General features: G+C 41.7%; 2 protein-coding genes across 6 annotated transcripts in view; one reads left to right on the top strand and one right to left on the bottom strand.

Moving 5' to 3' along the window:
• SRPK2 (SRSF protein kinase 2) overlaps positions 1-11,106 on the top strand; it is a 255,065-nt gene extending 243,959 nt beyond the window's left edge. Inside the window, exon 18 of the transcript XR_012014172.1 lies at positions 3,212-11,106. The gene's annotated coding sequence lies outside the window, so the exon portion shown is untranslated. The remainder of the gene's footprint in view (positions 1-3,211) is intronic.
• The window catches only part of KMT2E (lysine methyltransferase 2E (inactive)), a 92,784-nt gene continuing 81,690 nt past the window's right edge, over positions 367-11,460 (bottom strand). For 4 of the 5 annotated variants that reach the window (XM_072791494.1, XM_072791492.1, XM_072791493.1 and 1 more), the window contains 11 exons: positions 10,948-11,256; positions 8,335-8,589; positions 8,030-8,174; positions 7,286-7,536; positions 6,893-6,949; positions 6,190-6,753; positions 4,870-5,156; positions 4,028-4,116; positions 3,799-3,924; positions 3,525-3,622; positions 367-2,650 (listed from right to left, as the gene is read on the bottom strand). In XM_072791494.1, the coding sequence (XP_072647595.1) occupies positions 1,136-2,650; positions 3,525-3,622; positions 3,799-3,924; positions 4,028-4,116; positions 4,870-5,156; positions 6,190-6,753; positions 6,893-6,949; positions 7,286-7,536; positions 8,030-8,174; positions 8,335-8,589; positions 10,948-11,256 (3,696 nt within the window). In that variant the 3' untranslated portion in view covers positions 367-1,135. The remainder of the gene's footprint in view (positions 2,651-3,524; positions 3,623-3,798; positions 3,925-4,027; positions 4,117-4,869; positions 5,157-6,189; positions 6,754-6,892; positions 6,950-7,285; positions 7,537-8,029; positions 8,175-8,334; positions 8,590-10,947; positions 11,257-11,460) is intronic. The other variant, XM_072791495.1, reaches the window with a different exon arrangement.

Below are 11,460 nucleotides of genomic sequence, written 5' to 3'. Positions count from 1 at the left end.
AGGGGTTTGGGTTGCCAGGCTGACTACGCCAGACTTCCGAACCCTTGAGTTCTGGGCTGGAACTCAGCCACAGGCAGGGCTGGAACAGTAGGGGTTCGTTTCGCGTGAGGCCAGTTGGAAGTAAGTGTACGCGGCCCCCCCCCAGCAAGGGGGCCTCCTGTGGCTTCTCGCTCCCGCACAAATGACCAGTAGGAGCATGACCGGTAGGAACAGCCCCTTACTCCTCCTGATGTCTGCTATGTCCAGCTGAGGTAGGTGGAGCTCAAGACACTGGAAGGCTCCTTACAAACTAGATCTGAAAAGATGGAACTTGTGTTAAAAACTCTTGTTTAAACAGACTCCAATCTCAGAAGTTGTACAGGACAATTTGGTAAAACTGACATAATTGTGATTTATTAACATGAATTAAAATGCCCAACCAGTGCTTCAATGTGACAGTATATTTAAAATAAAAAAGAAATTAAAGGCCATATACTGTACTACTTCCACAAAGATCACACAGTTTTGCAAAGACTTGCCGTATGTACAAAGCTATATATCAAATAAGAAAAGCTGTAAGCAATTATATACGCAAAAGAAATGCAGTATTTACAGTTTGTCAGGAGACATTAAAAATCATCTATACATTAAATTACATTTTGCTTGCAAATAACCGATAAAACAAAATGAGCCATGTCCACACCAAACTATAAAAATCTGTATTGCATATTTTTTTTATACCTAAGATGCACTCACAGAACTGCTGACAGGAAAAAAAAATGAAAATCCGCATAGTGCCATTACTTAGCTGTGTACTTAAATGCATATGTATAAAATAATATAGAAAACATTCACTAAATGAATTTTAACTGCAACAATAAAATTTAAAGATCATGTAGCATCAAATCTACTGCCAGAAAAACAGCTGGAATGTTCACTTACAAAATAAAGATACCTAATACTGGCTTAACAGCACATTTTTTAAGGAATTTTAAAAAGCAAAAATGGGAAAAATACAATGAAAGAGCACTGGTGTTTTTTTTTTTTTTTTTATACAAAGTTTCATGTACAAGCTTTAAAAAGTACCTTAACAGGTACATATGAAATATACAGTTTATCTTACAGAACATTTTAAAAAATGTTTTTGGAGTCCATTTTAATGCCACCCTGAACCATGGTAATTGTTCTGAAATGTTGGTGGCACCTGTGCTCTGTGAATTGGAATCTGTCCGGGCACTGGAGATGCCTGCTGAGGTCCTTGAACCCCATGCGGCAGGGCCACAGAGCCAGGATGAGGACAGAACCCTGAAGCAGTAGGTGTTGGAATACTGTTTGGTCCTTGGGGTTGGAGATGAGGACCTGCGACTGGTAATGGACAATGTGGCCCTGTTGCAGAAGGCTGGTGTTGGGGTCCCGGTCCCAGAGTGGTGTGATGTGTGGCTTGGGAGGGATACGGTGGTACAGCTGGATGAGCACTTGAAGGAAAAAGTGGAGGTCCTTGATGAGGTGGATGGTGTAAGGCTTGAGCAGAGGCGGTGTGATGCCCAGAAGCCAAAACACTGGAGGGTGGTGGCGGAGGAGGTGGGGGGGGTGCCGAATTTACAACATGCTGGTGCTGTGCTGGTAGACCCTGGAGTCCTGTGGAAGGATGGGGAGGTGGCGGGTGGTGATGCGGGGCGGGACCAGGGGGTGGTGGGGGCGGGGGCAGATGGTGGCCAGCAGTTTGAGAATGAATGTGAGACCCAGGGGTGACGGCGTGAACAGGCCCAACTACGTGAGCTACAGAGTGTTGCTGATGGGAGCTCGGCTGCTGCACAAGGTGCGGCCCAGGGGCGGGGGGTGGGGGCGGCGGGGGAGGAACCACAGCCGCAGCGCTTTGATGGTGGAGAGGAGGGTTGGGCGAAGCCAAGAAATGCCCTGGAGTGACGTGGTGGCCTGGGGCGGGCTGCTGGCCGCTGGTGCCGGGAAGGGCTTGATTTGGTCCCGATGCAAACACAGTCTGTTGGGAAAGACTACCTTTAAGCGGATTATAATTCTGAAAGTTCGCAGAGGGCTGCTGGTTTTGATAGTAAGACGAGGAGGAGGGGGGCGGAGGGGGTGGAGGGGGCGGTGCCGTGCTGCTCAGACCTGGGGGGGTAAACTGACTATATGTCGCTGAGGATTGTCCTGAGGGGGTCTGTGTAAATAGGGCTCCAGACGGGGCCTGCTGAGTACTGGCTTGAAGGTTCTGTGCCGCTGGGTAGAAATTTCTCTGAGGCTCTCGCTGAGGTGTTCCCACTTGAGGTGACTGTGAATGATGAGGCCTGTAGGGCGATCCCAGCTGCTGGGAGGGGGGCTTTGGTGAGAGATAACCGTGCTGCACAGGTGGGTGGGGTGTCGAGGACTTGGGAGGGTTTTCTACATGAGGGGACGGAGGACAGTGCAACTTCACTGGCGCGGACGGCAGCTTCTGTGAAAGTTGCTCGGATGCGCTTCGGACGAGTGGCTGAGGAGGAGGATTCTTGGCCAGCGCTTGGGTGTTACTTAGCAGCTGCTTCGGGTGGACTTCTGCTTTCAGGTGAACCCCGCTCTCGGCTTCTGACGCGGGTGCACTCGCCTCCCAGTGCGAATCGGACTTGGTGGGTATTTTCCCTTGTGGCTGAACAGGAAGCACGGGGCCCGGGGAAGCAGGCTGTGGAAAGAAAACGGATCCCATAAGACACGTGTTCTGTACATGGAGGATGGTTACCGGTGGTATTTAAGGTTATTTCAGGATCCCCTTTAGAAAGGGGTGGAGGATGAGACAGGTTGGAGAAGCCCGACACCGGGCTGTGGGGGTGGGGAGGGGGGAGACACACTCAAGACAAAGACAGGCAGCCTTTTCAGTAGCTGAGTGAGTTCTGGTGCTGAGCATAACCAGAATGCCCTTGATTAATTTTTATTGAAGACAAGTTACGGAAATAATGGTCTTTACACTCAGTGTGCCTTTTTCCCCTAAGTGATCAAACCTGCTTCTGAGCCTTATCCTGAAAGAATTCTGGTAACCTCCAGCACTTGGCAAGTTTCAATTCCGTATCCTGCACCCAACCTAACGATCAACCAGTTTGGGTAAATTAAACGTGCTCGCCCAAACTGCTATAACCTCAAATGTCTTTTGTTCAAATATGAATAATCCAAGTACAAGACCACTGAAATGTATATAATGATACATTTGAGGAAAAAAGAAAATCCATCTTCGATCCCTCATCTTTAGTTTCCACAGATCCTGGCACCAACGTGAGACCACCACGTCTTCTTGAATCGGGATGGCAGTAGCATTTCTTTCCAATGAACTGGTCGTCTGACCTTTGGTGTTAGAAAACGGACTGTTCAGGAAAAGCCTGAATCTCCGGGGCTGACGGGTGGACCTCTAGGAGGAATACCGAGGTGCCGTGCGCACAGGAGACCAGCCGGTCCCAAAGCAGCGCAAGAATCGCAAGCTGATCCTTGGTACAGCAGGAAAATCTCCGTGTGCACATTAGCGTCCACTTCTCTGAACGGCCACATTCAAAGGTCAATTGTATTACCTTGCTCATTTTTGAAGGGCTTTTACAAGTATTTTGAGAGGTGTCTGGGGATGGACATTCACTTGTAGTCATGGGTTCTGGATTTTCAGTGTCGGGATCTGTAAAGTAGAAGAAACCTGGAGTAAATGTAAAATTGCGCGACCAACACCACCCAGTACTAACACTACAGAGCGGCATAAATTCTCTTCCAACCCACTTCTTAGAAAGGTGCTCTCCTTCCTGATTTAAAAAGGTTTTTAAAACAATAACCACGATAGGTCATCTGCTTACTGACCTTCCATAAGTTCACTGAAAGGAGGGACTGGGCCCTTGGGTTGCAACTGGGGAATGTGATTTGAATGAGATGAAGGTGAAGACGGAACATGACTCGGTGAACATGGGACACATGGTGACTCTCCCCCTAGAGACGAAGCAGACCCGAAGAGAATGTTAGCGTTGCCAAGAACGAGGGTGCAGAGGGGTCCGCTGGCTCCACTTCTCAGCAAAGGAACAAGCTCACTTACCACTGTCTTTATCTTTTCGATGATCGCTGAGAAGTAGCGCTCGCTGGTAACTCCTTTCTCTCACTTGCTCCACTGAGGTTGAAGCGGTCCTTGAACATAAAATCAATCATACCATCAGTTCAAGGAAGCTACTGCCAGCTAGATTATTCTTTGTCCTTGATGGCCAACATGTCCTCTCAGACCAAGGCTGTTGCGCTGCTGGGAAAATACTCAGGTGTAAAGCTTTGAACACAGCCTCCATTCCTTTGTCGCAAGCGATTTCTTGGTGACGGGGAGTGGGGGCTGAAGGGTGGTATATCAGCATTCCAGACACCACGGCAGGTGCCAGATCTGACCTTGTGTCTGGATTGTAAGGCCAGCGGGAAGCTCTTGGGGGTGAGGGGACCCAGAGGCCAAGTGAATGGGCCCTTCTGCCCTTTGCCAAGACCCTTCCCACATCCAGCCTCTGCTGGTCCTACTGAAAAAAATAACTCGTTCTTCCTTTCTGTAACCGGTTTGGGATACAGGGAAACCACAGGCTGCAGACTAAGAGGACAGTTCTCTGGACAGGATATTTGTGGGGAAAATGTGAGAACTGTCAAAAAGGAAGCACAGCGGAGCCTTCACACAGGCAAACACAGGGCTGCCTGAAACCCTCTCGACAGAGAGGATCTCTCCATGTTATGACCGCACCGTCTAGCCCCTTGGCCCAGGGCGACGGCAGCAGACGGGGAGAGAGTTCACTAATGAAAGCGTGTGCTTTCCAGATCTAGCCGCTTTTAAAATCAGCTATGTAAAAGCTCCCGCCTGGATGACAAAGAACAAAGACAACTTTCATTCTAAGTTACACTACCCAGGCTTACCACTGAACTTCTGGTTCATTCTTCTCACTGGCAGGAGCTTCCTTAACAGGACAGTTATTGCTGGTTTCTTCCGAAGTAGCACTATAAGCTGTAGCTGGTGCTGGTAAAGGCAGGCTAGCTGTGCCTTCTAGCTGCTCCCCACTCTCGCTCCTGCTGGCACACCCGTCACCACTGTTGCTTGAGTTGCCACTTGCGTGAGGTGACACACTAACCAGGGGAAAGTGCTCTGCCTTAGAGCCACTTTTCCTGGCTTCACGCTGTCTCTTACGGTATTCTAATAGAGAAACCTTGGAGCAAGAAAGATAAGGAAAAGCAAATCTTTTATTTTTGTTTTACAGGTCAGAGTCAATCTATTTTTTTTTCTAAAGAGAATTACTATATTTACATTAGGAAAATTATGTAAAATAATTTGATTTTTGAACAAATAATAATAATAATAATTAACAATTATCAATGCCTATTATATGCCAGGCATTGCATTTAGATGATTTACATACATTATCTCATTTAATCCTCACAACAACCCTATGAAATAGGTATATTATCATCCCCATTTTACAGATGAGGAAATTGAGTAACTCACTCACTCACGGTCACACAGCTGGTGAGTGTTGGAGCCGGGATTCGAACCTAGGTCTTACTTGAAAGCCCGTGCTCTTTCCACTATACTACATTGCTTCCCACAAAGTTGCCAACTGGACTCTGTTACAAAAATTAAAAGCACACATCACTAAAATTCTTTGACTTGCAAAGCAATAAGCCTATTAACAAATAAAATAAATGTCGTCGTTTATCCCATTCCTATGAAATAAGGCATTCTAATTTTCTCAGTATGTCTGCCCAACCAAATGATGGTGGAATGTCAGGGAACTTACATTATTGTTTATAGAACATTCTCAAAATACTCCTATCCATGGCCTAAAGACTATATAGGTATTATGGATGAAGAAAGAAGCATTTCTCCAATGCAAGGCTGGCTGTTCTATGGCAAGTAAGGATAAGAAGAACACAGATATTATTCAACTCTGTTTATTTGGCCGGGAAGTGGTTATTTTGAAGTTACTCTTTCAGTGAAATAGATCACCTTGAGGTTTCGATCTCTGAAACCATGCTTAGAAGCATTTTCCTTAACACTAGAACGTTCTACTTCTCTGTAAACATTTTCTAATTGAGCGTTTACAAAAGGTTTAAAAATGTACATATAAAAAATTTAACTGGAGTACGAATGCCTTACATAACACATAGTATAACTGCTAATAACCCTCAGAAGGAGTATGAAAAAGACACTATTAAAAGGACTAAAATCGTTAAATTTGTAACCTTTTTCTTTTGTGGTGGATTCTGGGGTGTGCAACTCCCGTCGATCAAATTGTCATTAACAGTCCGTCCGAAACCAGAAACAAGCCCATCTTCTGAAGTACAAAACACAGGTGTTTCCATAAATATGCCTCTAGTATCATCCTGCATCAGGCACTTTGACTCACTTATTCGGAAGCCTCCTCCAACCTCCAACTGATGGGAGGGTGTCAGGTCCCTCAAGTTAGAGTTTACTGAGAAGTTAACTCCTGTTCTGTCAGGACTCTTTACCCAGGAAGAATACATTGTGCCCCGTCCAGAGTGAGTAGATTCCAGTTGGCTGTTAGAATCAGTCCTGTCGTGTGTAGGTGGTTCCATGGTTTTATGTAAGGCAGTTTGCTCAATTGCATCGAGTCCCAGTTGAAGGTCTGACACAGATTCCTTTTCTCCAGGGCACTGCCTGTTGACTTCAGTCCTACTCCTAGGGCTGGTATAACCAATAGTCTTGATTTCTTGCAGACCCAGGTCCGTTAAATTGGAATTTCTAAAAGGCCCCAATGTTAACATGGTTGAAGATCGGTCATATCCCTGTTTGTAGAACCAAAACAAAACAATGACACAAATAAAAACATCTTGAGACTACTTATTTTAAAATCTCCCAATATTTAAGCAAAATAATGATAAGAGAAAGAGGTCACCTATTTAATCTTTTTGAATAACTCCTTACCTCTTGATTATAAGTGCGTCTCTTAATTTCTGGAGAACTTTCTGGGGAAGAAATATTCTATATAAAAGAATTAGAATTGAAAGTTAAAATCTGTAAATCCATGATATTTATAGAAATGAAAACTTATACAGACTTTGGTTTAAGGTCCAGTTGATACACATAGCCATTTAGTCTGATACTAAGTATCAACAACATGAAAGTTTTATGTGATAAAACTTTTAATAAAAATGTAAATATAAAAGTTTAAGTTCATATAAATGCATGTTCCAAATTTGCCCTTTTGGTTTCTTAAAAACTGTCTTTTCTTACTCAAAGCACAATAGTTGTTAAGGGGGGGAGGGCTGTTAAATATACCATCCCCACAGGTTTTCTTTTCCCATTTAAATGTCTCACCTCAAAGTGCATGGTATTTCCTGGTGTGCCAGGAGTTACTGGGGTAACTGGTGAATATATAGGCTTATAACCATTTCTGCAAGCTTCGTCATCTGATTTTCCCCGTGGCGGAGTGGCGAACGATGGGTCCGTGGGAGTGATATCTGTGTGAGTTGGCGTAGCATACGGTGAGGGAGTAGGTGTGGAGGTTTCAGAGTAAGCAGAATCTAGCAACTGATAAAGCCTTCGTTTTTTCAGTGGTGTAGTTAAATCTGTTGGTGCAATAATAATAGACATTATATTGCTGGCATTTGCTATAATCTGTAATATATTCTGGGAAAGACCAAAACATCAACAACAGTAATTGTTGATGACTTTCACCAACTCAATTTCAGGGTTTCTAAAGATTCTACTAATATGAAACACTCTCTCCCCACCCGCACATGAATTAATTTTACTATTACAGCACGAAGCATCTTGCCAGATGGCCTATGGGCCTAGAGTCTGAGAAGTCTTACAACTACAGATGTTAAATTGATTTCTAAGACTTTGTTAAGATCTGAGAAACAGCCCAAACACTGATCCATAAGCCCAAATATACATGGTACTGCAAATTAAGGTTTTCATGTTTATCTTCATCCAAAAGGCTAGAGGACAGAAAAAATGTTTCTTTTATAAAGTGTATAACAACTAGAATGTCTCTGTTGTATAAGCTGTATATATCCTGCCACATTCTTCACACTAAACACTCAAAAGAAATTCTACCTGGAAGGGAACAGCTATCATTTAGGAGCAGTGGACTTTTACTTTCACCATTGACTGTAGGACTTCTGGATCTTTCTTGACAGGGTGAGTTAAATCTATGTAAAATTGCGGAGTTTTCCTCTTCTAAGGCTTGCTTCAACCATCGCTGGAATACATGACAAATGAACAGAAATCAATTTGTAGCTGTTTATATAGCTTCTAAATGTAGAGCTGAGGCTAAAAGCATTTCACTACCAGGAATGGTAGTAAGGAAGGAGACTGGCCTTTGGCTCATCCTAGGTTTTTATATCCAAAGAAAAGTTTACCTTCTTGCATGAGCCAGAAATGTTTTCAGTAGGTTCTTTTCTTCTCCTTTTTTCTGAAAGGAATGGTGACGTAAATCTAATATAGTGCTTAGGAGTAGAGTACACGTGGGGACTGTAAGTGAGACCTGGTAAAGAATTGAGCTGGGTAGCTAACACTTCAGGATCTGTAGTTATGCGCAGAGGCCTTTCTGAAAGGCTGTCTGAAGGTTTTCCTGTCTTCTCATTCTTCTCACTTAACCATTCATTGACCAAGTGCTAGAGAAAAGAAAAATTTGCATCAATTGATATATAATTACACAGATTCTTCTATAGAACATTCTGATAACAAATTTGAAATTGATATATTATCCAAAATGATATCCTGGGTAATGTAAATTATTCATAGATGATGTCCAAAAAATCAAAACGTCATTCTACATTTCTTTGGTTAACTTCTGCTCCTACAATTTTTTAAACAATAGTACTTTGTCAGGAAGAAAACACATGGTACCTTTTGAAATACAGTAAGGTCTAAGAGACTTCAGTATATTTTATAAACACAAACACTAAATTTAGGTTTATTACGGCTTCTATTATCAGTCTGTAAGAATAATCTGATATTATGCAGTGTTTTTCTACCCTGGCTGCCTCTCAAAATATCCAGATGAATATACATTAAGAAGAAAAAAAAGTGTGAGAATTGACCATCACTATTTGAAAATTTACACAGTCCCTTTTAAATTAATTCTGTTGATTTTTTTTAACCTACAGTGTATATATAATTATCTTTATTAGCTCTATTGAATACACCTGATCCTAAAGTATAATGACTATTCACTTTTTTTGTTGTCTAATATATAATTATTTCAAGTTCAATTATAATGGGTATGGAAATAAGGATTACATCTGTCAGCACAAGCACATTTTGTTTGCTGTGTAGGTATATGTTTTCTATCTGGTTATCAAATATTTTTATTTTTACTCTATAAAAATCTAAAAGCAGTATATGCGTTCTCACACACACAGACACACATTAAAAAATAATGTCTTCCAGTGAGAATCATCATAAACGTTCTAGTATCTATTTTCTCTTTCTCCCCCAATGTACGTACAGCTGTGTATCCTGGACAAACAACAGGAAGCACAGAGAGTCTGCGGCTAGACTGCTGAGTATGAGTCCTGGCTTTGCCACGTACACCATGACTTCAAGTTACATAACTTTTCTACATCTCAATCCTTATCTGTAAAAGGAGGGTCATAACAAACTAGCTCTACACATAAGGTTAAGCTAAATAACATATATAACATATATAAAAGCTCTCCAAATGGTATAGTATCTGGCACAGAGTAAGTGCTATCCCCTATTTACACTACATGGAGCCTTTACATTAGAGAAAACATAATTTGGTATTCAAACAGTATGTTGTTTAAAATCGAATAAGAGTCTACATCTCAGACCAGGAATTTAAGTAAACTAGTGATGCCACAATAACTGAGGCATATAAAAATTAAAAGGCAGGTTTTATATCATTTGTAGTCAAGAAAGTAGCTTCTCTTTTAAATATGAATTTTTCTTTTCACTAATCTAAATTACAAAGAAAAGTTGCAATTATTTTTTGTCCTTCCAAAGTGGGCAAAAATAACTGCTCATTGATTGGTTTTTTTAATTCCAGCATAATTAACATACATTTAACTGCTCATGGTGAAGGCAAGTGTTGGCTTGCTTGTTCAAGATCCAAGGGGCGGTAAGGAAGAGTACTGACTTCCAGTCAGAACTGTGCTCAGATCTCTCTAACCCTCTGACTCGCCATTAAAGTATACTCCCAGGTTCATCCTAGATGTTTGCGGAATATACTTCTGGTCTCATAGTACCAAACTGTACTGGATCCGGTAAGAACAAAGACAAGATAAATTTCAAAACATTTTGTTATATAAGTGTACGAGAAGAATCCAGTTATGATCTAACACCTCCCCAAAGAGCCTAAGGAATTACCACTTGATACCTCTGCTCCAGTCTACTATACTCCACCAGGGGTTGGGGGCACTTCATAAGGATGTTCTGTTATTTCTGAGCTATAAAGCTCAGGTTGGTTTATCTCAGTGAATAGTTTCCCATAATTGCTTTCCCATCATTAGGTCTGAGAGTAGGTTTTCAAAGATGAATAAGCTCCTTTAAAACTACCCTTCCTTATGGCAATCAACAGTTTCTTCATATTTAATTCTTCTCATCTGTCTATACTGTGAAAATTAGAGGAAATACAAAGAATAAAAGATGACATGTAAAACTAGTTGTTTCTACAAAGTGTCAATTTAGTACATATGGTAGGTTTAAAAATTTTTTTTGATAAATTCTTAAAATCATTACATGGTGATTAGCAATACTAAAAGGAAGTCTTGATATATACCGAATATTATAACTCTTTGTAACAACAGTACAAACATTTTTATGGACTGATCTTACAGTTTTGTGATTCTCATTCTTAGTTTAGTAACTTTGCTAAGTGTAAAAACTAGGCCTCCTGTTTTGTTCCTTAACGAGATGTTACAGAGACTGAATCTTAAAAACACAAATATGTTTAACATCTTAACACACTGTCATTAGGAGAGAGTCCCCAAGCTCCGGAAGAGCCCTACCTTCTTTGTTTTAGGGTACTTCGCAGGACACTTAGTAAGTGCTGGGACTTCAGTTTCTGGAATCAGTTCTGCTAATGCAGTTTCAGTTTCTGGTTCTATTGCAAGTACAGTATTTTCAATATCATTCTGTTGTGAAGTGACTTCTAGATCAGGAGAAGATGGCTGGATATCCGAACACATGCTAACAGTCCTGTGTCTCCGACGCTGCTGGCCAATGTGAGTCCGACTCCGAGAAAAACTTTTTCTCTGTTTAGTCCTATTCACTTTGGCAGGGGTTGGCTTGCTAGCAGTTTCTTCCTTTGCTTGTTCCTAATTCAAAATACAGTAGAGTGGATCTTTTGATTCTATGTTTACAGAAGTGAGAAGCTAAAATCTAAACACATTAGTCTACTTCAGAAGCTAATTTCCTCAAGTTTATGAATTCTGATATACACTAAGTTCACATAATTTTTTCTTACTCTAAAACAAATTCTCATGGGATTTGAAAAAATGCACCTGAACAGCATTAGACAT

The sequence above is a fragment of the Canis lupus genome, chromosome 21 (assembly GCF_048164855.1).
Source record: "Canis lupus baileyi chromosome 21, mCanLup2.hap1, whole genome shotgun sequence".
In the NCBI taxonomy this organism is placed as follows: Eukaryota; Metazoa; Chordata; class Mammalia; order Carnivora; family Canidae; genus Canis; species Canis lupus.
This window is presented reverse-complemented; position numbering and strand designations above follow the sequence as displayed.